The following is a 27673-nucleotide window of genomic DNA, read 5'->3' as shown; positions in this document are numbered from 1 at the left end:
GTTCACACACTTAATGACAACACCAAACTGGCTCTCTTTGAAGAGTCCACCCTTCAAAGCAGCCATTTGCTTCAGGGAAGTTGATCTCTGCCAGCTGGTGATCAGCTGTAAAAGCAGGAGATCTCCAGGCCCCACCTGGAGGCTGGCAACCGTATTTCAGATGCACCCATATGTATTACCGAAATAATTTTTCATGCTGGACAGACTACAACTTGAAGAAAGGAAGAATGGTTTAGAATGGGAAAATGGGAGTGGGGCAGGAAGGACTAAATACTCTCTTACATTGTCCGCCTTTCTTCACATGAATTGGAGCCTCACCTGCTGCTATTAGGCTTTAAATAAACTACAGGAAATCTAATCCAGCAGTTTTGTGTAGTTTGATCCATAGCTATAATACACTAGCTCTCATGAACCCAGCAAATCTCAAATGGGTTGCTTTAAGGTAAAAAACATAGATATGAACAAACACCTCAATACAATCCCACTGAGATAATTCAAGAATGTACCTATAGAAATGGAAACGGAGGAAAAGGAGCTGAACACATCCAGCACTTCTGTGAACTTTAATCCTGATACTGAATATTCTTAGTACTTTGACTCTGGCGTTTTCGCACTGACCTTAATCAGCAGCGATCCCCTCTTCACCGCGTAGGATTGGCGCGGATTTCGCACTAATTGCCGCGGAGCACCCGGAAGAGCCGGAAAGTCCCGCAGCTTTTGTGGTGCAAATGGAAACTGGTTTTTGGCGGTTTCCGTTTGTGCCGCAAAAGCCGCGGGACTTTCCGGCTCTTCCGGGTGCTCCGCGGCAATTAGTACGAAATCCGCGCCGATCCTGTGCGGTGAAGAGGGGTGTCGCTGCTGATTAAGGTCAGTGTGAAAACGCCCTGAGTCTTTCCTTTATACCTAAAAATGAATCCCCCACTTTTTTGTTATTTCTACATTCATCCTAATGCAAACCTAGTGCCACTGGTTTGTACCACTTGAGATTGCAGCTTAAATATCACATGATTTAAATCTGTTGTACACAACAACATGAGGGCTAGAACCAGGGCTTTTTTTCCCTGCAGGAGCCCACAGGAGTGGAGCTCCGTCTGGGTTGGCCAGGGCTCTGGCTGGCCTGAACCGCCATGCAGCAGCCATGTGCTCCCAGACCAGGTGGTGTGGCCTAATATGCAGATGAGCTCTTGCTGGCCTTTTTCTAAAAAAAAAAAAAAAAAAAAAGCACTGGCTGGAACATTTTCCCTGACATTTGTAGTCCCATTCTAAGCAGAGCTATGCCCTTTTAAACTCATTGACTTCACTCTGCACATTGTCATCACTAAGCGGAGTAGTACTCTGTTTTGGTGACCTGATGGGATTTCTTTCAGTACAGGAGAGCATTCAGCCATGGGCACTCCCAGTGACACCCAGATAAGGTTTATCACCTCAGTGAAAAGTAGTGAATCCAGAATCATTGACTATTCCTCTTGCAACGCTGCATCATTTCAGGTTTTAGGTAGAGGGTCAAATGTTCAGAGTTTGCATGTAATGACACCTAATACATCAGGGAAAGAGTAATGGTGCTGCAAAGGAGTCCATTGCCTGGCCAGCTTCACTGAATGGTAAATGTGGTGGTGCAGAGAGAGCTTATTAGTGAGTGCCACTGGGTAGCGGCTAAACAAGGGGCAATGATGAGGAATGAAGGTTCAGCATCAGCAACCAGGATGGCTGCCAGCATTATGCCATTCTGAAACACCATCATGCCTATTTCTCTCAACAAGCCACCTCATGCTTGGGATGGTACGAGAAGGGCAGAATTAAAATGACACCTGAAGTCTTAGCCAAGACCAATGAGCAGTGTTCCCTCTAAGCTGAGTTAGCGTGCACTAGCTCACAGTTTTTTAGGCTCCTCATACATTTTTGTCTTTGCTCAGGAAAAACGGCCCCAGAGCAAACTAACCTATGCAGCAGCTCACAACTTTAATGGCAGTAGCTCACAAAGTAGAATTTTTGTTCACAAGACTCCACGCCTTAGAGGGAACATTGCCAATGAGGTGTGTGGCTTCCCCTCCAGTACTGAAAAGGGGGTGGGGAGTGAAGGAGGAGGAGGAGGATGCATTCCAGCTCTCCTCCAAAGGCTGAGAGAATGAAAGTTGCAAAAAAGTATGGAGAGGTTGTGAGGGATCCAAGGGTGCGTGACTTGGGATGATAAAATACATTGAAATGATCTCTGGAGAGTAGCTATGTCGCTCTACAGCAGAGGAGTGAGATTCAAGTCCAGTGGCAGCTTAGAGACCAACTAGATATTCAAGGTAAAGCTTTTGAGAGTTAAACTCCCTTTTTCAGATACAAAGATGTGGTTGTGAGTACTATTAATGTACGCAGAGGCTCTGTTTCTTTTTCAATGGCAATCACTGGTTCCAGTCTGTAGGCACCCAACATATATGTTTTTGTTGTTGTTGTTGTTTTAAAAAGATGTTTTTGATTGTGTAAAGTACTTTGGGGTACTTTATGAAATCAGCTATGTATCTTGGGGCACTTTATGAAATCAGCTGTGGATAACTGATTGTTTCCAGTGTAGTGTTCAAATGGAGAATCATTTTTGCAGTGGGCTCTGAAAAGCTGATTTGCATAGTCCTATCCCTTCCGCTTCCAACAATATAAAGCTCTATCAATTTGTTTGAGCTGGAAGGAACCATCAATCAGAAATGTCGATTGAATAATCATTTACATACTCGATCCATCAGTGATGTGAATGCAGTACTAAATGAAAGCCCGCTAAACAATGGATAAATGTATTTTAAGCAGCACAACCCAGAGCCAATGTTCCGAAGGATTGATTTCTGCCATCTTACAAAAAAAATCACTATGGAAATGATCTTTTAGAAGAAAAAAGAAGGAAGGGCACTTTTTCTAATGCAGAGGTAGGCAATTTGTTCATTGTTGAGAAGCACTCTGGAAATTCCATCACATTTTTGAAGTTCTCTCTGCATTCATGAGAGTTTAATTTATCCTCATTATAACACCAAGAAGTAGGCTAAGGCTTTAAAATTTACAGCTAATGACAGACATTTGTGCATAGATAGAGCATTCCTCCTCATGCTCAAAAGGCATTCACAGCTTCACAAAACCCCAGAAAACCTAGTAAGAGCTCATCTAATTATTTTTGGTAGGATGTTGACTTTGCATATGTACAGCACTAGACAACAATCAGTTAAATTATAATACTTGGACTAAGCTGATGTATACTCAGTCATTAGTAGTGTGATCTTGAGGGCAGTGCCAGGAGAATGTTAATTCATTGTTGCATTTATGCTATTGAGCTTTTTTGTGTCCTCCATGCTACATCAGTGTGAAACAACTGGATGACATCATATAGGGATCTGGAGCAAGGTGTCATCAGATAGCACATCACTCCACCTGTCTTTTGCCTATAATCTGATTTTTTGAGGATATCTCAGACAGGTGCTAAGAATAGGTGACAGGTGGGATAAGGAGTAATGAATTGAAGATCACTCTTGAAAAAGCAGAGATCATTTTGGTGGCACCTTGGACTGTGATGTTGACTATGACTTGGACTATGATGTGTGTGGGGGAGTCCATTTATCCTTAAAGATCAGCTGTGCAGCTTGGAGTCCTGCCATAAACCAAGGCACCCTGGGGACCTTGTCAAATCCAGGATGTTCAAGTGGTATCTGTAACGCAAAGTGCCTTTTACTTCTGATTCACACCTGCAGTCTTCAGAAAAAGGATGATCTGCCAGCAGTCTCCAAAACCTTGGGCTCAATTTAAAGGAAAGGAAAAGGAAAGGAAAGGTCTCCTGTGCAAGCTCCATTCATTTCTGACTCTGGGGTGACGTTGTTCTCACAACATTTTCATGGCAGACTTTTTATGGGGTGGTTTGCCATTGTCTTCCCCAGTTATCTACACTTTCCCCCCAGCAAGCTGGGTACTCATTTTACCGAACTCGGAAGGATAGAAGACTAAGTCAACCTCAAGCCGACTACCTGAAAACCCAGCTTCTGCCGGGGATCGAACTCAGGTCGTGAGCAGAGCTTAGGACTGCAGTACTGCAGCTTTAACACTCTGTGCCACCGGGCTCTTTTATAACAATGTTATATAAACAATGTTATAAAAACATTGTTATAAATGAGGGGAAATGTTTCAGTGTGGGAAAGCTCTCTATTTAAATCAAGATGCTCTTATGTTAGAATCCAGAATTTTAAAGTCTGGTCCAGATGGTATTACACACCGTATACTATGTTTCGTAGCAAACTAATCCCAAACCCATGTTGTTGGAAAGGGTGTGGAGAAATAGGCACGTTCAAACATTGTTGGTGGGATTGCCCTAAGATAAAAGTATTTTGGAAATCTGTGCTAAAGATTGTTACGAAAATAATAGGTTGTGTTATCCCTCTAGAGCCGGAGTTGATTCTGCTGAATATATGGAATAAGAAACCGTGTTCTAAGTTGAAATTAGAACTACTTTCTATTTTATTAATGGCGGCTAAGATCAAGGTGGCACAATGTTGGAAATCTGATAAAGCTCCTAATATTCGTCAATGGTTTGATAAAGTCTGGGATCTCTTGATTTATGATAAGTTGGCATCCTGCATTTTGAAATTTGAAAATCCATTATTAGCAGATACCTTTGTTGAAAAATGGTTTGGGTTCCTTGCATACATAAATGAAAATCCGTCTTCCAGCTCATCTATTCCAACTAAATATCTGGACTACATTTTGTACTAATTTGTTCTTTAAATATGTTGCTAGTATATAACATGTGTCAAGGTTTTGTATACGTATAATTTATTTATATTTAAGTTTTTGCACTGTTTCTGTATGTCTTATCTCTGTAAGGGATGTTTTATTTTTTTGTTTTTGTTTTTTATTCTAAGTTAAAATAATAAAAATGTGAGTTAAAAAAAACACTTTGACAATTTTTTTTTTGGGGGGGGGGGAGGTTCAACTTTTTAAACAGAAGTGCCAAAAAGCAATATGACTTTCTCCTTGCTCTAATGCTAAATTTTGAACCCTCCCCGCAAGCAATATTACATGTGAAAAGAGATCTTCTGGTGCCTTTGAACTGGGAGATATGGGAGACTATTGCAAAAAGACTAAAAATCCTAATCCTTAATCCCACCACTTGTCAGGGTTATCATAAATATGTGGTTGTGGCATACACAATCTTAGGCACCTTCTTTCCAATAGCACTGTAACACAGAGATCAGCATTTAATTGAAGCTACATTCAAGTACTGTATATTTTTTGCCTTCCTAACCAAGATTCTTGAGCCTTAGGCTTGTTTTTCCCTTATTAGGTCACATTAAATATGAAAGGGGAATTGAGCTGTTCAAAATGTCACAACGAGAGCTTTGTGTACCCAGAAGGCAACTTCTCCCAAATTCTGCACAGCAGGGTACAGCATTAACCTCTCTGCTCATTTCATTTCCAGTGTGAACCAGAGCAATTTAAAGAAGAAGCACAACCAGAGATGCCTACTTAGGCAAATCTATTCACAAAAGGCCCCAGATTATAGTGAGAAAAAGGCACTGCCGGGACCAGGATGTGACAGTGAATCGTGGAAGATGATCATAAGAGCATTGACCTATTCCTTGCTGCCCACCCTGGTGGGACAGTTTTTATAATTAGACAGCAGAGCTTCAGATCTCCAACTGTACCAATGCATTATTGAACACTGATGCAGACCGTGCAGAGTACTCTAAGTCCAGAGGACAAAATTTAGGAACATATGAGGTGTGTGTGCACAATAAAGGTAAAAAGACTTGCATCACAATCTATAAATAGCGGTTTTGCAAGTACAATAGACATGAACCAGTACGCTCCAGTGCCTAGGGCTGGGCATAGCTCAGAATTCTCATCTCAGCTGAGCTCATTGGAAAGTCTTGATCAAGTAAGCCAACTTCTCTCAAGTGATTTCCCTTCTAAACTACTTTCTTACAAGATTCCTATGGGGACAAACAAGTACGAGTACGACCATACAATGCTTGGGATGGCATTGTGTTTTTCCTCCACTGCCCCTATTTTGAATCCAGTTTCTGCTCCAGGATGAAGCAAACACTAGGAAGGTTTCCTTACTATCCTGCAGCTGTTGTCCCACGCCCATCTTAAACGCAGTTGCTAGGTAGGTGGGGAAAGGGAAGTGATATATTTTCTGAAGTTTGCCTTAAAATCCAGGTATTTCTCCTTTGCATACAAAGGTTTCATAACCCTATGTATAAAATTTTGCATGATCGGTTAGACAGTAAGAATTTGTTTCATTTTTTGTTTTTGTTATTAATTACAAAAGTTTTGTTATTGGGTTGCTTCATATGGCTTCGTGTCATTATTGTTTCTTTCACTGTAGTTGTTTGGTTTTCATTTCATTATTATTTCCCAGGGTTTTCAATGGAAGCCCCTCTTTTTCTCAGGTCTTTATCCTCATGGTTTTCCTTCCAAATTGGACAAGACCCATGGGGAGTGTAGTATTTCCTGATGACACCCACAAATTTCAGCAGATAGAATAAAGCCCCATCCCCTTCTGAGACAACGAAAGGCACCCATGTTTAACATCAAAGTCTAATGAGAATTGGTAGGAAAGGTTCTAAACTGTAACACAGGGTGCATTCATACTACACTAAATAATGTGTTTTGTAACTGGATTTTTACGGTGTATGAACAGCAAAAATCCAGTAGCAAAATGCATTATTTAGTGTAATGTGAATGCACCCACAAACAGCAGTGCAGTCACTCAGCCTGAAGAACCGTAGCATGAGCAGGGCATTTTTTTGAGCAGGAACATAGTTCCGGCTAGCTTGGCATCAGGGGGTGTGGCCTAATATGCAAATGAGTTTCTGCTGGGCTTTTCCTACAAAAAATGCTCTGAGCGTGAGGAAGAGGCTTGACAAGGCAAGGGCATTTGGTGGTACATGGAGGGCAGGCAGGCAGCAGGAACAGGATCTTGAGGCAGATTTGCTTGGAAGGGGGATACTATCGCAAAAGCAGCACCCATGTGGGGGAGTGAAGATTGCAAGGGCAAGCACTGGAGGGGAGAGAGGAAGGCAAAGTCCTCCTTCAGAATTGGAATACCCAGGGGTGGAATTCTAGCAGGAGCTCCTTTTCATATTAGGCCACACCCTATGATGTTGCCAATCCTCCTTACAAAAAAGCTCTTCGAGGATTGGCTACATCAGGAATGTGTGGCCTAATATGCAAAGGAGCTCCTGCTAGAATTCCACCCTTGGGAATACCTCACATATCTATGTAATCCTAGCAGCTACAGTTTGCACTCAGTCCCAGAAATCCCAGAGCCTGCCTCCCTAAGGCCCCTAAAGAGCACTGTACTCTCTTGTATACCTTTTATTATGAAAATGCTGAATACCTTGTTAAAGTGAAACCAATGGAGGCACAGTAAGGAATAATAAAAAAATCCCAGAACAAAACAAAACCATTTTTGTTATAGACTGTTTAGATGACAAATTTGTTCTAATTCCATATTAATTATAATAATCACAAAACACCCATTTTTCATAATTAATGTTATTAATTATAACAGAAATACACAAGTCTATTGTATATCCCATTATAGGTATGTCTTGCACTAGCCCTTAAGGAAATTAGTGGTCATCATTAATAAAATAATGAATACTAATTTGCATATAACACTGACAATTAAGTTGCATACAACACCAAATTATTGTGGATTACCACTAATAATTAAATTTGTTGATATCTGGCTAAGATACATCCCAATGCTGTTTCTATATGTCTTCAGATATACAAAGATTTGTACTGAATCCAGATTGATGCATTTTCATTGCATTTTCAGCATGGGCCTTTAAATCCATGTTTTAAATCAGAGGTGTCAAACATGTGGTCCAGGGGCCGAATCAGGCCCTTGGAGGGCTCTTATAAGGCCCCTGAGCAACTGGCTGTCATCTGCTTCCTTCTTGCTCCCTTCTGCATCACAGCTTGCTTTGCAAGGCTTGCTCAATTGCACAGAAGCTACAGAGCAAAGTTTCTATTTTCTTCGTTGGCTGAGGCTCCTCTCTTGGGGAGGAAGAGGGGGGGAAGGTTAGCTTGCTTTGCCAGGCTCTCTCGATTGCACAGCACAGCTACTGAGCCAAGCTCTCTTCCTTCTATTGGCTGAGGCTCCTCCACCTTGTGGTCCCCTGAGGAAGGAAGGAAAGAGCCAGAGCTTCCTTTGTCCAGTTCCCTGGATCCCATGGGAGAGATACAAACAAAGCACCTTTCAGACCAACAAGTGCTAATATTTTAAGTATGTTTTATTTTAAGGGTTTTTTTTTAAAATATTTAATTGTGTTTGTCTATGTCCTTTAAAAAGTTTATATCCTGCTACCTAATCTTAAATAGGTACACACCTGGCCCGGCCCAACATGCTTCGGTCCAACAAGGTCTCATTTATGTCAGATCTGGCCCTTTCAACAAATGAGTTTGACACCCCTGTTTTAAATGATAGAACCAGGGGTCATTTCATAGGAAAAGCTCATTAGCACAACTCATTTGCATCATTCATTCATGTATGCCACACACCCCTGACATCACTGGAAGGTGTACTAAATTATATCAGCTCAGCATCTACCTTTATGTGCATCTTGAATTATAATTGTCATAATAAAACCTTTCTCCTATCATACTTTTAAAATTACTTTTTCCTATGTGGCCACACTGGCATGATGAGGATTTCCATCTGTCTGCTTTATATGTTTTGGTTCTTTCCCCATTTTTTGTGGGGAAAAATATTAGAAAGTTTGTCAAATCTTAGAGTTCAGCAAAATTCTCACAGGGGGTTTGAACAATGGAGCCTAGAAGTAAGTATTGGGGTGGGGGGAGGAGAAAGAAAGAGCACAATAAAATTTAGAGGTTCCGGAGCTGCACTCCTGTGAGCTCCTGCCCAAATTGAGGCCTGGACAGAACAGCAATAATTTGTATTTTGGAACAATAACTATGTTAAAGTGATAATTAAATTGAGACCCTTTCCCTCCTCTTGGCAACTCCCATATCCTGTCTCTTTCCCCTGCTTCCTTTTCTTCTTCCCACCCACCAAGCCATCTTTTATTTATTCCTCATGTTCAGCTATATTTACTATTTCTTGACTTTTACAACAACAACAAACACAAGCTTTTATTGGCATATATCAGATTATGAATATGGCAAAAAAAGAGATACAGAAATAACAAAATAAACCAGTCATATACAGCTATACATTGGACAATCGATCCTTGATTACCAGACTCAAGAATGGTGTATTTGATATTTTCAGTTATTTCAGATGACAAATTATTCAAAAGGCAGCATATTTATTTACTTCACTTATACCCCGCCTTTCTCCTCAATGGAGACCCAAAAAGGCTTACATCATTCTTCTCTCCTCCATTTTATCTTCACAACAACCTTGTGAGGATGGTTAGGGTGAAAGTGTATGACTGACCCTGAGTCACCCAGCAAGCTTTCAGGGTAGAATGGGGATTCAAATCTGGGTCTTTCACTCTGGCCTGACACTCTGACCTAAGATGGGGCTAAGCAAAATGCAAAAGAGTCATATTATGTTCTCTTTGGTGTATTTGAAATTTGGAGAAGAAGGAGAACTTAACTGTGATGGAAACACCAAGCAGATATGCCAAAGGACACATAAAAATCTGCAGCTGGGCAGATTACAGGAAGCATCCAGCTTCTCCAAAAAAGCCACTGCTTCATGAACTCAGTCATACTGTAAGGTATATAAGAAATCTAGTTTCCTCTTGTTTCTAGCGTTTCAGCACAGCTGCTGACAGCCAAGACAGACACAAGCACCATAATCTCTAGCATCTTTTGTTTCTGGCTCACTCCCACACTTCTCTTCCTTTGTCAGCTTGTAATCATAAATCAGTGGCAAACTACTGAAGGAACACTGTGAAACAGATTTATTGAATCCCAGATGCAGGGATAGAAAAGCTGGTAAATGCCTTCCCTTTGTGAAGAAACTCACTATCTTTGTACAAAAAGAATCTGACCAAGAGGTTGAAAATCCTACAGTCACCCAGACAAACATGGGTCATTCTGCCCTCTTGATGCACTCTCTGAAGCCAGTGGTCACTCTTGGTTATGTTAGAATCCTTTTGCAAACAATTGAATAATAATTTAGGGTACCTTGTAAAGTTGTGTCAAGGCAAATAAGGTAGAGAGTAATAGCAGTATTGCTAATAAAGTTACTCCCCAGATCTGAGAGGTACATTTACCAAAAATCTTAGGTAAATATGTTCAAAACCACCAGAGCTACTGGATATAAGAGGGTGGAGCCTGGAAGGGTGGGCTTTAAGGATGGAAGGGGCTTTAAGGATGGAAGGCGCTTCAATAGGGTATAATGCTATATAGCCCACCTTCCAAAGCAGCCATCTATGTAGTCTGGGGATCAGTTGTACTTCTGGGGAATCGCCAGCCCCTACTTGGAGCCTGGCAACTCTAGTTCTGGCATCAGTATATATCAAAAAGAGATCCTGGTACTTATTGGCTCAGGTAGTCCTTACTAACTTCTGCTCAGTGTCCAACTTCCTGTTCCTGGATAAGGTAGTTGTTGCACACACCATCAGTGCCAAGAGTTGAATCCCCAGCCCAATTTAAGAGACTCAACAGCCAGAGGTCTTAGTGAATTGATCCAGAGATTCTTTTCTTGCCATCAATAGCAGGAGGAAAAAACAACATCCTCACTGCATTTTTCCACAGCTTTCCTTCACAAAACATAACATATATATACAATTTTGATAACAAAGCAGGTCGAGTTGATTGGTTACAGAGTTCTCACTTCTAGACTTTTAGCTTCCCTTATTGGTTCAAAGAAACCTGTCTCTGTTTTGGGAGACAGGGGATTACACAGGATGAAGCAATTCCTTTGAAGTTCTTTTTGATCTGTACCCTCAATCCCTGCCTTCCTGGCATCTCACATCTGGGCCGAACTCTGTGATTATGGTGGTCATCTGAAAATGTGCAGATAGCCAAGGGGTGTTGTTTAGGTCCTTTGTCTAGATTTTTGGCTCAGTTCCAAAAACTGTGTCAATAAGCAAATTTCTACTGCATGGGGTCGTTTTGACCTCCAAACCAGTAGGCCTTTTCCGGGTGGTAGGAAAATTGTTTAGTTTTCAGCGAAGGAATATGACCTTCAGCGAGGATATTTATATTTTTTGGGAGGAACAAAGTCTTCTAGCCTCTGTCAGTACTGTAAAATGCTTTGCAATATAATTTTGGCCATTCACGTAACACTGATTCTTGAGTGTTAAGACAGGCTACATAACTGAAGTTAGTGCAATGTGCTTGGCACTCTGTGCATGCTCTAATACAGATCTGAGTCTACATTCTACATAGCGGAGAGCGTGGTGGCAATCCAGTTCCAGGTCTTGGAGGATGCTAACATCTTGGACCTCTTCTAGTCCAGTTTTTGCCCTGCCCATGGGACAGAGATGGTGCTTGTCACCTTGGTGGACGACCTCCAGAGATATCTGGATTGTAGTAGAGTGGCGCTGCTGATCCTTCCTGATATGTCAGTGGCATCCGATATGGTCAACCATGACATGCTGAACCACTGCCTCGCCGATGCAGGGATACAGGGGCTAACCTTGCAGTGGCTAGTCTCCTTTCTCAAGATTGGGGACAGTGTGTGGCCCTTGGGGGAGAACTATCCTGGTGACACCCACTAGATTGAGGTGTGCCGCAGGGAGTGATCCTCCCCCGTGTTGTTTAGTATTTATATGTGCCCCCTAACCCAGATTATCCAGAGGTAATTGTTGGGCTGTCACCAATATGTGGATGACACCCCGCTCTGTCTCCTGATAGATGGCTACCTGGATTCTGCCCCAGAAAATCTGGGCAGAGTGTTACAAGCTGTGGCTGATCGGCTGCAACAGAGCCAATTGAAACTGAATCAATTGAAGACAGAGGTCTTGCACATGGGTTACAGGGGACTGGGGTAGGGAATCATGTTCTAGCCTTTGATGGGGCACCATTAGTGCCAACGTTGAAGGGAAAGAACATAAGAACATAAGAGAAGCCATGTTGGATCAGGCCAATGGCCCATCCAGTCCAACACTCTGTGTCACACAGTGGCAAAAAAAATTATATATACACACACACTGTGGCTAATAGCCACTGATGGACCTCTGCTCCATATTTTTATCTAAACCCCTCTTGAAGGTGGCTATGCTTGTGGCCGCCACCACCTTCTGTGGCAGTGAATTCCACATGTTAATCACCCTTTGGGTGAAGAAGTACTTCCTTTTATCCGTTTTAACCTGGCTGCTCAGCAATTTCATCGAATGCCCACGAATTCTTGGGCTTAGGGGTATTCCTGGATGCCTCACTGATTTATGTAGGCCCAGGTTACTGCCACTGCCAGATCTGCCTTTTCCCATCTGAGGCGGATCAGGCAACTGGTCCCATATCTTGCCCCCTAACCTGGCTACAGTGACTCACTCAATGGTCACTTCCAGGCTGGATTGTTGTAACTCTCTGTGTGGAGTTGCCCTTCACTCTGCTCTGGAAACTGCAACTAGTACAGAACTCAGCAGCACAGGTGTTGACTTCATTGTCTGTGCAGATAAATATTCACCCTGTGCTGTGTGAACTGTACTGGATGCCTGTTGTGTACTGGATCTGTTTCAAAGTATTGGTGCTTACTTTTAAGCCCTACACAGCCAGTGGCCAGCATACCTCTGGGACCACTTCTCCCCATATGAGCCTCATAGGACTCAATGATCCACAAACCAACATCTCCTGGTGGTCCCTGGCCCCAGGGACATCCGACTTGCTTCAGCTAGGGCCAGGGCCTTTTCAGCCTGGTGGAATGACCTGTTGAATGAGCTTCCATTAGATATAAGGGCCCTGCAGGACTTACTACAGTTCTGCAGGGGCTCTAGGATGGAGCTCTTCACCCAGGCCTTTAGTTAAGGCAGTGGGCATTCACTTTATATCTGGCCTCCCCCCCAGTGACCCCATGTCTGAGTGACAACTTGGCCCAATTGGGGGCTAATTAGATGAAGACTCTCATTTGGGCCAAGGAAAGGTGATAGATCCTGTAGTGAGAGAAGAATTTCCCTGCCCAGTCAAACAGGGAGTTAGCTCTGAAGACTGCAGAGATCCCTAGTCTGCCTTTGGAGGCCTTAAGAGTCAGTTAAAAACTCAAGGTGAGTTCTGGTGTTTTAACAGAAGGCATTTGGGTACTGGAAAGAATGTACCAACCTTCTTGAAACAAAAAGTGTCAGAGAATACTCAAAGAAAGTGTACTGAAGTATTTGGGGAAAACACTGGAAAAGCCTCCCATCATAAAGATTTAAGTCACAGTGAAAAGCTTAAGAAACTCTTATTAGCTAATTAATTATTTGTAGCTTTATGTAGTGTCTTGTATTGATAAGCATGCCCATCTGTGGCTTCACTTGTAAAACTATATTGTTCATTATGAGAAAGTTCATTTGCTCCTATTGATTTGTGCTTGTACATTTTTAATTGTGATGGACTGTTCGACACTACAATAGGGCTGCCTATAACCCGCTCTGAGGAAGATTCCAAACATGGTGGAGAAGTCCAGTAAATATTATGAGAATAGCACCTTTTCTTTGTACAAGCACTTTATTTCCACATAGGGTGCAGTCAGACGTACCATTAATGGCGACACAGCTCCGTCTGGCTGATGGATTAAATGTGTTCGTTCAGACATCCACATCTGGCAATCGAGCGTCATCCAGGGTCATCCTGGCTTGCTACGCCTGAATGGTGCATTAATTTGACAGCACAGAAAGTCCGGCCCTTTTTCAAAACAGTGGCACAAGATCGGCTTTTTCATGTTTGGACAGCTCACGCATGATACTGCCTCCCACCTTTTTTTTTTTTAAAGCCCCAGAAGACATGCGCATTGCCAGATCATCCGGGAATCTGAGGTGACGCTTCTGCTTCTCCAATCAACACAGGATTGGAGGGGAGGGGAAACATTATCCCACTATTCAGAACAGGAAAAAAATCTTTTTTTTCAATGTGGAGGATTTCCAGATATCATTGTCACTGCCAATTTCTAGGAAAGTAATTCCTGGCAGTTCCTTGGTTTGAATCGGCAAGGTTAATTCCGGAAACTTTTCCCCTTCCCCCCTGCCTCTGAAGCAATGTTTGATTTCCCAGCTCCAAACAGTTGGGTGCATGTTCAATGGACCCCGCCCCCCCTCCCAGAAATCACCATCTGATTATGCATGCTCCAAGAAAAGAGCATGATAGTATTGGATGTCTGATCGCGCAACAACAGAATGAATCGCATTCTTGGATGCTCGTCTGAACTGACCTGCATCGAATCAATATTCAGCGGTTCAGATTTGAGCGCTACACACCCGCTTTTAATGGTACGTGTGACTGCACCCATAGAGAATAATCAGACTTCTGAACTGTAAAATATCCAGTATGAAGAACTTGGAGTGCAAAGACTTTGATTTACTTGAGAGTAGTCCATTTGCTTTTACTTGAAAATTAAGTGTGTACACAAATACTCCTGTTTATTCAGAGTACTCTGTTTGCCTTCTTTAGCGAACTGTGGATTCTTTGGAATTGTTGTCTGTGGGTTTTTAAAATAACAGGTGTATGCAATCTGTATGTTTACAAAATAGAATCTTAGCTGTATATAAAACATGTAAGTATTTATTAGTTATTTTGTTCACAGTTATAATTCTGTTGCTTACATCCTGAGTGACTCCTAGCATCTGCCACTGCTGTGGCTGGGCCTGGAGTGGCTCCTGATGTGTGCTGCCACTACAGCAAGACCCCAAAGAGCTCCTGGCATCCTGCAACACCACTGCCAAGCCTAGAGCAGCTCCCAGTGTAAGCTGCCACTGCAGCTGGGTCACAAGCAACTCTGGCATCTGTCAATGCTGCACCTGAACCTGGAGAGGCTTCCTGCATGTGCTGCCAGCCAAGCCTAGAGCAGCTCTTGATGTGTGCTGCTGCCATAGCTGGGCCCCAAGGAGGTCTGGTGTCTGCTGGTACTGCAGTTGAACCTGGAACAAATTCCAGCATGCACTGCCACCACGACCAGGCCTAGAGCAGCTTCCCGCATCTGCCACTGGGCTCTGCCATAGCTATCAAATGCTGCTGCAGAAGAGGAGGAAGTTTCTAATTAAAAAAAAAAATTGGGGGAAATTTAAACATTTCAGATTTTTCTGCGAATCTGTCCCAAATTTGCTGAAAACCCTGTTTAGCCTCTGTGAAGCCCTTATCTGTGGATTTAGCTTTCCACAAATGGGGGCCACACATGGCTAATAGTATATAGATATGTTAACAGTGCCAAAAGGTGGTATTACATAGGTAGATAACAATGCAGTGAGAGCAAGTGTACATACAGCAAACATATGTTACGTTCAGCAATGTAGCTCCGCTCCCAGTCAATTTCCCTTTATTAAATCACCTTTTGAGCCACAGCATCATAACACAGCTTTTATAAAACTGCCCACTTGAACAATTCTGTTTTATATAGTCTGCAGAATGTCAGAAGTGTGGGGGCCTTCCCAACTTTCTCAGTCAGGACATCCCACAAGGTGGAGACCACAACAGAGAATGCATGTTTGTGAGTAGTTGTTGATCTCATCCATTTGCCCTGCTCAGATAAGCGAAACACAGGCCCTGCTCAGATAAGCGAAATTGTCATGGCAGGGAGTATGGGGAGAACTGGTCCTGCAAAGGGTCCAAGCCCACACAGATTATTCAATGATGTCAGGCGACAGTCTGACATATTTGGAACCAGAAGTAAGTGACTGTCTACTTGGCAGTGTAGTGGTTATGAGCCAAACTGTTCATTAGGTGTTTTTAATTATTTATGCTCTTTTCTCTGTGTTCTCTGCAGCCACATAGCAGCTGAGGGAAAATGCTTCAGAGAGAGAGGGAGGAGGGAGAGAGGGGGGAGACCGATGCCTTATGCTGCTCTCACTCTCTTCTCCTCGGGGCTTCCTTCGGATTTCACACTATCTGCCCCAGGGCTGCAACTCACTTTGCCACTATCATGCAGCAAACAAGATCCGTTAAAAACCGGTTTCTGTTTGCCACGTGAAAAAGGCGAAGCAAGTTGCAGCCCAGGGGCAGATAGCGCGAAATCTGATGGAAGCCCCATGGAGAAGAGGAACATGAGAGTGCCAGGAATACTTTATTGCAAGAAGAAACAATCAAACAGCACAGGCACTTCACTCATTATATACACTGTGTCTGAGTTAAACACGCCATCTTTAGTTGGTGGCAAACCCTCCTTCATTTGCAATTCCTGGAAGAAATGTCCATTGTCCCAATTGGCCAGTTTCTAAGAGAACAGCCAATCAGAATGCCAGCATCCGGCTCCTGGAGAGTAATGGAAGCAGGCTTCAAACTCAGGCCTACTAACACAGCAAACACATAACAGGCCTACTAACAGTGAACACAGCAAATACAGTACAGGAGGGAGGGGTACTGTATTTTTGGACCATAAGACTCACTCCCCCCCCCAAAAAAAAAGTGTGGGGGAAAGTGTGTGCGTCTTATGGAGCGAAGGGACAATAGGATGTACCTTCCTCCGGGGGGGGGGGGGCAATCCGCTGTCTCTGCCTCCGATCCCGGCGCTTCACCCGCGCCTGCCTGCCTGGCTCCAGCTCTGCTTCCAGCAAGTGCTGGGATCGCTCCACGCTGCCTCCACCGCAAACCCAGCACTTCGTGAGCTCCGGCTGCGGAGGGGGCAGCGTGCTTCCTCCGTGCCTGTCTGCCTGGCTCCAGCTCTGATGCTTAAAGCAAGCGCCGGGATTGGAGGGCGGAGGGAGCAATCCTGGCGCTTGCTGTAAGCGTCAGAGCTGGAGCCAGGCAGACAGGCACGGAGGAAGCACGCTGCCCTCTCCGCAGCCATCGCTCGCGAAGCGCTGGGTTTGCGGTGGGGGAAGCCTGGAGCGATCCCAGCGCTTGCTGGAAGCAGAGCTGGAGCCAGGCAGGCAGGCGCGGGGGAAGCGCTGGGATCGGAGGCGGAGGCAGCGGATCGCCCCCCAGGAGGAAGGTGCGTCCTATGGTCCGGAGCGCCTTATGGACCGAAAAATACGGTAATTATTTTTCTGATTTTGCTGTTCAATATGAGGAATCTGTGCATTTTGACCAGGAACATGGATGAAATAACTCCCCCTACACAGGTTTTTGTTTAAGAAAACTGCTTAGGGTGGAGGCAGAAGCCCTTCTCTGCCTCACAGCACCATTCTGGACTTGCTGGGGGTCTCTTTTAGTAGAAGCAAGAAGTTCCTAAAAGCTGCTGTTTGGCCACAGGGAACAGGAACACAGGAAACAAGTGTTAACAAGTGAAAAAATTGAACGTGTAGTTTGGTTCTAGTCTAAAGTATAGAAGTATGATTCAGCTGTTGCATCTAGGAGACAAATGTTCAACCCCCACCCCCCTACCATGGAATTTTGCTTGGTGACCTTGAGCCAGTCACTCTCTTTCAGCCCAACCTACCTCATAGAGCACTTGTGAGGATAAAACAGAAAAGGGAAGATTACACTGCTTTGAGATGTTTGAAGGGAGAGCCAAATAAAGGTGCACGAGATAGATTATCAATTGCTTCCTTTATACCCCACCTTTCTCCCCCAAAGGAGACCCAAAGCAACTTACACTGTTCTCCTCTCTTCTGTTCTATCCACACAACAACCTTGTGAGGTAGGCTAGGCTCTGAGGCTGTGTGACTGCTCAAAGATCACCCAGCCAGCTTCCATGGCAGACTGGGGATTTGAACCTGGGTCTCCCAGATCTTAGTCTGACACTTTCACCACTACATGACACTTTCTGTTATTGCCTTAATTAATGCAACATATACGACAGACAAATATGGCCACCCCTTTGGGAGTCTGGAAAAAAGACCTAAGTTGTTTTAATTCTTGGGATATACCGATTGGGTAACATTTTCTCCTTGCTGATATTAGTGGTGACTATGTGTTTGACACTACCATGAGAACTGCTATCCATTCTCAATTAGAATTACTCATTTCCTACTTTTAAATGAACTTTCTCATAATGAACAATATAGTTTTAAAAGTGAGGCCACAGATGGGCATGCTTATCAATGCAACACACTGCATAAAAGTACTAATAATTAATTAGTAAATAATTATTGTATGGCATTGTGTGTAGAAAGCCAGGAGATCCTAAGATTGCCTGACAGCTGCAAGTTCTAGCTTTTAGTCTTATGTTAATGATGACCTAGACTTGTTTTTAGGGGCTGAGAGAGCTCTGAAAGGCTAGTGACTGGTCCAAGGCCACCCAGCTGACTTCATGTGGAAGGGTGAGGAATCAAACCTGGTTCTCTGGTCTAGAGCCCACTGCTCTTAAACACTACACAAAACTGCTTGTGCCAGATACAGTGCAAGTTTTTTGAATGGTCTTTTATTCTATTCCTATATTTTTGGAATAATATTTATTAAAGAATTCCCTCCCAGCATGGTTTCTCTTGTAAGGAATGCTCATGCAATGTGACTGTTTGGAATGGAATCAAATTATAAATTTACATAACTCAATTTTCTGAAACTGCTTCATGAATACTAAGATGAATATGGAGAGAGAGAGAGAGAGAGAGAGATATGAAAGGCTGTGCAGAACAGCAAAGTTAGCAAAAATCTTGTGCTTGTAATAAAGGGCTGCACCAGTCTGCAGAATATAAGTATGCCATAAATATGGCTGAAATTAACAAGAATTCAGGAGTTTTGCCAGCTGCTCAGATCCATTTACTGAAGATCATTGCTAGCAATAAATTTATTTATTTATTTATTTATTCCGTAGCTTATACCCCGCCCTTCCCACAGAGTGGCCCAGGGCGGCTCACAGCAAATGACAAAATGCATTAATGAGCTTCATAAGAAAAACAACAAATTATGTTGGATAGAAATAGCCATTTTATAAAAAGATGATGGTATCTTCTTTCAAAATAGTCCTCTTAATTTTTTTGGAATAAATTATTTACTGACATCTATGAATTTTGCTTTAAATACTGGGATTTTTTTTTTAAAAAAATCAACATGACGTTTTAGTAGAAGGGGGGAAGACAGGCCTCCAGACTTTTCTTTCAATCTTTCTCTGCCCATTCTGTATTGCATTTGCTTCTGAATGTGTTACTAACCATGGAGTAGTTTATATTTCATTGTTAGTGTTGATGCTTGTCCTCCACTCTTATTTCCATTAATAATTATCAAACAAGACAACATAGTGGAGTTGGACCAGATGCTTAAATCAGTCATCTAGGATCTTTTATAGAATTTGGTATCTCAAATGGACCCTTCTCTTTGAATTTCTGAAAATATTAATATTTAATATAATTTTATTTTATAATGGATAGATATTTAAGTGGGGGGTGGGGGAGGTTTAGCAATGATTGGATACAGCAAATATGTGACAATATGTTATCAAAGGCTTTCATGGCCAGAGTTCATTCGTTGTTGTAGATTTCCTGGGCTGTGTGGCCATGGTCTTGGCATTGTGAGACCTGACATTTCACCAGCAATTGTGACTGACATCCTCAGAGGCATAACCTAGAAAACTGGAATTCTCTCTGGGTCAAAGAGAACTCCAGTTTTCTGGGTTATACCTCTAAAGATGTCAGCCACAGTTGCTGGTGAAACTTCAGGTCTCACAATGCCAAGATCATGGCCATACAGCCTGGAAAATCTACAACAACTAATACAAAATACGTGACAAGTAATTTTATCACATTTTAGGATGTATGCCTCCACTCAAAAAGTTTATAAGTAAAAGCCTCCCAAAATGTATAGTTGGGTGTTTTTCTTTGTAATTCCCTGTGGTCTTTGCTGTCTATGGCAAAATTCTTGGTTGTCCTTGGACTTTACCAGCTTCCCTGGCCTCCTAGATCTCTTTCGCCTCTGGTGCTTGAGAATAAAGTTTCATTGGCATGGGAAAAATCATCCCTGTATGGTCCCTCTGCCCAGGTTAGCTTAGTTTTGATTTTTTGCATGCTATTAGAAAGCTCACAAATGTATATTGCATGGTGGCATTTCAGTTATGGTACTTGTGCATGATGGAAAGGTCATATGGGATAATTTAGCATGAAAATACCAACTGTCCATTGAAAGTTATCGCATGAGTTATCTTCCTCCTGAAGAGTTTTTTTTTTAACCGATAGAGAGAAACACAGTTGACCTCATAAAATTATATCGCTTTATTCCTTACCATGGCCAGGGCAAAGGACTTTAGGCAGCAAATGGTTGTGCTGGACTATGGCAAACAAATGGTTTGGATCCTGCAGAAATTCTTTGTGGATTGAAAAGAGTCAGTCAGTGGAACAAGACTTCATCACTTCCCCGTTTTTGCTGCAGTAGAAAATTCCGTCTGAAATGGTACTCCTAGGGGATCAGGGTTCCCCAAGAACAGTATGAGGGGAGAGTTGGAGGTCTGCAGTGGAAGGGGGAATAGCAAAAATTGTGCTGCCATCTGTTAGTGGACATTTTTTACTGGCTCCAACCCAAAGGAACGGTTGCTACCCAATAGTGCTTTGACCAGTGCTCCCAATAATATGTTATACCTTTGTGTGCAAATGGCAAAGAGCTTCAATATATTACCTGAATGGGTAGGCAAAGGCGATGTCAATGCTGAGGTCGCTGTCTGACTTGTTTATACAGTCCACGCGGAGCCGTAGTCCTCCAGAATAGCCACCACATGTTGCAAATGCAAAGATTGCAAAAAGCTGAGAAAAAGACAAATATCGATCATTTTAGCTGATCCATTATTACTATTTGGGCATGTGCAAATATAAGACAGCTGTCCAGTTACTGCTGTCCTGTGGGGGAGAAGGGGAAGGAGTCAGAAGTCAACAAACACTGATTGAACCATCTCCTTAGGAACATCTGGACTACACCAGGGTTAAGCTCCAAGTTACTGAATGGCCCTCTCTGAATCAGAATAGTAGCAAATACTTGGAGCTTCCAAAGGAAGAATGATATAAAAACCCAATTATTGCTGGTAAATGGTTTGTTTTATATATTTAGTGTGTAACATATGGAATTGAGGTGTGTATGCATGTGTAGGAGAGAGATTTAAGCCTTTACTATCAGTCTTCCACCCCTCCCCCTCCTTCTTCTGTCCTCCTTTTTCATCATCACTGTTCTCATTCTCTTTCTCTGGCTCAAACTATATGAGCAGATCTTGGCAGGTGGAGAGGATGCTACAAAAACCCTGTCTGCTGCTCAAAATCTCACAAGATGAGCTCATGAAACTAAAGTTGTGTCCACATTGATGTTCCTGTGGATTCTTCCAGATATGCACATTCTCTCCCCCACTTTGTTCTTGTCCCTGTTGTATAGATTTCACAATCTGCACAGGGGACAGAAATAGCAATACACCACTGCATCCTGACTGCTTGAGGTAAGGAAGTTTACACAAGTAATGTAGTCATAACCAAAATAATACCATCAAATTAAAAAAAATTGAAATAGCTTTCCCTTCATCCTGTATCCCATCAAAATCTTAGGGTAACAAGGCTAACCGTCTAACACAACTTTTATTAAAACCAGAAAGCATCTCTCTGCTGGGAAGCTAAAAATATACCATAGTATGCAACTCGAGCTAAGAGACATCACCCAGAGTGCTGGCATCTGGCGAGGGGAAAGAGAATGGGGGAACTGGGTGAAGGCCAAGTGAATGGGTCACAGCCTGTGCCTGTGACTCACAGGCAAAGCAGATGTCTGGCAGACTCTTGAGGAACTGGGCAGTCCCAGACCACAGAACCAAGAAAACAGAAAATGCTTACAAGAACATAGAAAACACTTATAAGGAGAAACGATATTTGTGTCCAGGGCTTTTTTTTTTGCAGAAAAAGCCCAGCAGGAACTCATTTGCATATTAGGCTACACCTCCAACTTGCCATTTGTTTCACACAGGCCGTTTTTGTAGAAAAAGCCCAGCAGGAACTCACTAACTCATTTGCATATTAGGTCATGCCCCCTGATGCCAAGCCAGCAGAAACTGCATTTCTGCTCAAAAAAAGCCCTGTGTATGTCTGCTGGTCAGTGTTATTCCAGGTAAATAAGACCTATGTCATACTAACATCTGCACATGTCTGAGAACCCACTTGCAGCAAAAGTTATAAAAACTGAATGTAGAGACAACAGCTTCAGACTCCTTGGGATGTTTTTGCTGCCTGAGGATCTCCCTTTGTTGCAATAAAGGTTCTGTCTGCTTTTTTGGAATCTCCATTGGCAGTGTGTAAAGTACTGGGGTTGGCGCAGTAAGAGACCAGAGTCGGAGAGTGATTTCAGCAAGCTTTACTTCAGGAACACACACACAGACTAAGCTCTATTCAAATTTCCCGCTCTTTTATACAATTCTTGCCCCCTTCTGATTGGTCCTTAACTATCTACATGGATTGGCTATTTACAGGGCCCTAAGGGCCTATCAGGGTACAGCATGAGCCTAGATGTTGATTGGCTACTTATGTTTCAATCCTTCCCCTGATTGGGCACGTTTAGGCCTTCTCTGGAACCCTGGTGTGGAGTACAAGCTTTGGCTTGTTCAGCTTCCCTCCAAAAGTAACAGTTCCCTCCAAAAGTAACAGTTCTCCCATTTAAGCCTAGGACACAACACCCCTCCCCCCGTAGTTCCAGCTATCAGGTGACATAGCCCTGGAGATATGCCGGAGGGCGGCGGTCTCGTGTCGAGCGTCGGAGCTCCGAGGGGACTGGGCGTTCCGACTCGGTTGGTGGTTCCGCGGCTGCAGACCTGGAGACGTCTGGGACGGCGGCCCCGGGAGACCTGGGTTCAGATGTGCGGTCAGGGGTCTCCTCCTGCTGGGCAGAAGCGGGCTCCACGGAACCCTGTTCTGTGTCAGGCTCTCGGGGACTTACGTTGTCCGGATCTGGAGCCTCTGACCTTGGCTCCCCGGCAGGCAGGTGACCTCGGAGTTGGTCGATGTGTCACCTCAGGAGATGTCCACCCTCCAAGGTCACTGCATAGGAGACCGGTCCGGTGACGTGGTCCACCTTTCCAGGGAGCCAGGCGGGGCCAGTGGTGGCATAGTTCCGTGCCCACACTGTCTCACCTGGGTAGAACCCTCTGGGGGCTTTAAGGTGTTCCGGCGCCGGTCGCCTGTCTGGGGCTCGGTCGGGGTGCAGCTTGTCCAGCAGGGTGCAGATGCGGCGGCCCATGAGGAGTTCTGCTGGACTGCGACCTGTGGAGGCGGTAGGTGTGGTCCGGTAGGCCATTAGGAAACACGCCATGTCTTTTGGCCAGTCTGAGGGGCCCAGACGGTTCAAGGCCTCCTTTGCCGTGCGCACCATCCGCTCTGCCTGGCCGTTGGTGGCTGGATGAAACGGGGCAGAGCGAATGTGCCTGATGAGGTTCTTGGCCAAGAAGTCCTGGAACACTGCGGACGTGAATGCTGTGCCGTTGTCGGTGACGATGGTCTCCGGCAACCCGTGGGTTGCAAAGATGGCCCTCAGAGCCGTGATGGTCGCCTGCGATGATGGCGAGGGCACCTGGACCACCTCCAACCACTTGGAGTATGAATCCACTAGTATGAGTAGAGTCCGCCCATGGAAGGGGCCAGCAAAGTCCATATGCAGTCTTGACCAGGGGGTTTTGGTGGATTCCCATGATTGCACTGGGCCACGTGGGGGGTCAGGCCTTGACACCTGGCATGTCGGGCACCTTTTAACCCAAACCTCAATTTCTGCATCGAGGCCGGGCCACCAGACATAGCTCCGTGGGAGAGCCTTCATGCGGACTATGCCCGGGTGTGCCTCGTGCAGGGCTCTCAGCACTTGGTCTTGCAAGGGTTTGGGGATGACGACTCTGTTGCCCCATAGTAGGCAGCCTTTGTGGGTGGATAGTTCGTCTTTCTGGGCTGCAAACGGAGTAAATTCCGGCCCAGTCGAGCCCTTGGGCCACCCCCTCCCCACCCAGTCCAAGACACGGGAGAGGACTGGATCACGAGCGGAGCGGGCAGCAAAGTCGCGGGCGAGCAATGGCCTGTCCGGAAGCATGTCCATCAGTAGGATCTGATGAGCCGGGGCTGGATCGGGATCCACGTCAGGCAAGGGCAAGCGGCTCGGGGCGTCAGCATGGCCCATTGCCTTGCCCGGGCGATGCACTAGGGTGTAGGTGTAGCCGGCTAGAAAAATGGACCAACGGAGGACCCGTGGGGACAACACCTGAGGGGTCTGCCGGTCCAATGCAAAGAGGCCCAAGAGGGGTTTGTGGTCCGTATAGAGGGTAAAGGGCCGGCCGTAGATGTAATCATGAAATTTTTTTACGCCGGCCACAACTGCCAACCCTTCTTTGTCGATTTGGGCGTAGTTCCGCTCCGCTGACGAGAGGGTCCGCGAGTAGTACGCGATAGGGACTTCGGTCCCATCAGGGAGTCGGTGGCCCAGAACTGCCCCCACGCCATAAGGGGATGCGTCGCATGCAAGGACCAAGGGCAGGGTCTCGTCGAAATGGGCAAGGACGGAGTTGGACATCAGGAGGCCCTTGATATCTTGGAAGGCTTTAGCGTGCTGGCGGCCCCATGCCCAGGGTCGGTTCTTGTCTAGAAGTCGGTGCAGGGGTTCGGCCACCGCTGCCTTCTGGGGGAGAAAAGCATGATAAAAGTTTAGGAGGCCGAGGAAGGCCTGGAGTTCTTGCTTGTTGGTGGGCGCTGGAGCATCTCTGATGGCACGCAGCTTGGCGTCGGAGGGGTGGACCCCCTGGGCATCGATGGAGAACCCCAGGAATTCCACCCGATCCATGCCCAGGAGGCACTTCTCCCATTTGACCTTGAGGCCGGCTGTTTCAAAACGTTGTAGGACTCCTCTAAGGCGGGCGGCGAATTCTTCAGGCGAGGCTGCCGCGATCAGCACATCATCGAAGAATGGAGTGACTCCGGGAAGTCCTTTTAAAAGAGAGTCCATGAGTTCCTGGAACAACCCCGGAGCCACACTCATGCCAAATTGCAACCGCTTTACTCTAAAGGCCCCCCGGTGGGTCACAATTGTTTGGGCGTTGGCCGTGGCCTCATCCACCGGCAGCTGTTGGTAAGCTTGGGCCAAGTCCAACTTGCCAAAAATTTTTGCGCCGGCTAGGGTGGCTAAAACGTGGCTGACGATGGGCACAGGGTATGCGTGGGCCTGAAGAGCCTTGTTGAGGGTGCACTTATAGTCTGCACAAATCCGCACCTCCCCACTGGGCTTGACTGGAGTCACGATGGGAGTTTCCCAGGTTGCGTGGGTGACAGGCTCTAGTATTCCCTGGGCAATCAGTTTATCCAGTTCCTCCTCAATTTTAGGCTTGAGCGCGAATGGAACTCGCTGCGCTTTAAGCCTAATAGGCCGCACTGTGGGGTCGAGGTGTAGTGTAACCGGGGGACCCGTGTAGCAGCCCAAGGTGCCATCGAAAATGGCCGGGAACTCTTCGCAAACCTTGTTAAAGTCCACTCCGACAGTCTTATTGACCCCCCTGATCTCTATTCCCAGGGGCTTGAACCAGTCGAGACCCAAAAGGTTGTAAGGTGGTTCTTGACCACTAGCACTTGTAGCTGGCCCTTGAACCCCTTGTATTGGACTGGGACCGGGCCCACTCCCAAGATAGGCACCTTATTCTTCTGGAAGTCCACTAAGGTAAACCAGGTTCCCTGAGACGAGGCCTCAGCCTGGTGGGAATTTTAAAAAATGTCTCTGCCGCTATAATAGATGATGCTGACCAAGAGTCCACCTCCATTTGGCAGGGCACCCCCCCGATCCCTACATTGACCCGGATTTTGGAGGGCCTGACTGGCGAGGGTAGGTACTGTACCGGATATGGGTGGGCGTGGAGAGCGTCGGTCTCGAAGTCTGGCTGGCCTTCGGAGTGCGCAGATCTTTGCGGGACGCATGCTCGGGATTTGGATCTGCAGGCGCAGGCGATGTGGCCTTCCTTGTTGCAGAGTCGACAGGTGGCATTCCGGAATCGGCAGGTCTTCCGCTCGTGCTGGCCCCCACAACTTGCACATGCAGGTAGTGTCTTGTGTCTCATGCCCTGTGGGACATGGGTGGTCTTCCTTCCTGCTGAACGATAGCCGGTTTGTAGAGCTTTGTCCTCGTCTGAGTCCTCTGTAGATGGTTCAGGGTTGATCTGGTGTGCCGCAGCCTGTCTTGTCAGCCGTGGCTCTGCTGATCTGCCCTTCTCCCAGCTGGTGGCCACATCGATTGCCTTTGTTAGGTCGCACTCGGAGAGGGACAGGAGTTTCTGTACTAGTTTTTCGTCCCTCAAGCCCCATACAAACTGGTCGAGAAGGGCTTCGTTGAGGTCTGCGAAACTGCATCGGCTTACCACCCGGCGCAGGCTTGTCAAGAACGCCATCGTAGTTTCGCCTGCCTTCTGTGTCCTTTGTCGGAAGTCCCAGTGCCAGGTGAGCTTGGTTGGCTGGGGCTGGAAATACTTCTCCAGAGCGCTGATGATGTCATCCACCGGCGTCTCTGAGAGCTTCCTGGGTTGGAGAAGAGCCCTGGCTAAGTCCACGGTCTCCGTGCCACACGTACTGATAAGCAGAGCTCTCTGCATGGTAGTCTCTGTAATCTTCTGGAAGGTCAGGTATGACTGGAAGCCTTCGACCCACGAGTCCCACAGCTCGGGGCGATCGATGCTAAAGGGCTGTAGGAGGTTGGCTGGAGCCTCCATTCTTGGCAGCGTGTCTGGGCGGCTTGCGAGCTGGGGTGTGCGCAGAGCGGAGGTGCGGACCCAGATGGCTTGGATTTAGCCACCTTTCCGTGTTCCTGGTTCTGTTGCTGGTTCCTTCTGGCATCCCACCTTCGTCGCCAGTGTGAAGTACTGGGGTTGGCGCAGTAAGAGACCAGAGTTGGAGAGTGATTTCAGCAAGCTTTACTTCAGGAACACACACACAGACTGACCTCTATTCAAACTTCCCGCTCTTTTATACAATTCTTACCCCCTTCTGATTGGTCCTTAACTATCTACATGGATTGGCTATTTACAGGGCCCTAAGGGCCTATCAGGGTACAGTATGAGCCTAGATGTTGATTGGCTACTTATGTTTCAATCCTTCCCCTGATTGGGCACACTTAGGCCTTCTCTGGAACCCTGGTGTGGAGTACAAGCTTTGGCTTGTTCAGCTTCCCTCCAAAAGTAACAGTTCCCTCCAAAAGTAACAGTTCTCCCATTTAAGCCTAGGACACAACACAGTGTTTGTTATTGGGCATTGGAACACCAGGCAATGAGCTCATTTGGGTAACACAAGCTCTGCATTTAACCCATACAATGCTGATGTCAGAAGTTTTATACCATTTAAAAATTTGTTGCTCCTACCAAGAGACCAGCATCCTGGTCTATCAGGGCCATGGGTCATTGATCACATTTAAGACTTCTTATAGAATTGAACATGAAATCTATAGGACTCTTCATTGTGATGCAATCCTGGACACACTTGATTAGGGAGTAAGTCCCACAGATATACTTCTGAGTATACACGCAATGTTTGACTGAATCTTGTTCCCTTGTTCTCTTCAGGGATTGGCCGCCCAGAAAGGTTCTTTGGGGTAAGAAATTAAGCACGCCTGCTTTAAACAGCTAACAATTATAAGATCACCAATAATTATAAGCTGTTGTTTAATCTTTTATATCCATGCCAAGATGGTGTATTCATTAGCATGCTCTTCTGTGGGTTTTTTTTGTTCTATTCTGTTTTCCTTCCACACATTTCTCCTTGTT

General features: G+C 45.2%; 1 protein-coding gene across 2 annotated transcripts in view; it reads right to left on the bottom strand.

The window, feature by feature from the left end:
• Positions 1-27673, bottom strand: part of SYNPR (synaptoporin) — a 289559-nt gene that overhangs the window by 33192 nt on the left and 228694 nt on the right. For both annotated transcript variants that reach the window (XM_060239446.1, XM_060239447.1), the window contains one exon: positions 20560-20684. In XM_060239446.1, the coding sequence (XP_060095429.1) occupies positions 20560-20684 (125 nt within the window). The remainder of the gene's footprint in view (positions 1-20559; positions 20685-27673) is intronic.

Source organism: Heteronotia binoei, chromosome 5 (assembly GCF_032191835.1).
Source record: "Heteronotia binoei isolate CCM8104 ecotype False Entrance Well chromosome 5, APGP_CSIRO_Hbin_v1, whole genome shotgun sequence".
Taxonomy (NCBI): domain Eukaryota; kingdom Metazoa; phylum Chordata; class Lepidosauria; order Squamata; family Gekkonidae; genus Heteronotia; species Heteronotia binoei.
Note: the sequence above shows the minus strand (reverse complement) of the source record. Positions and strands in the feature narration are given on the sequence as shown.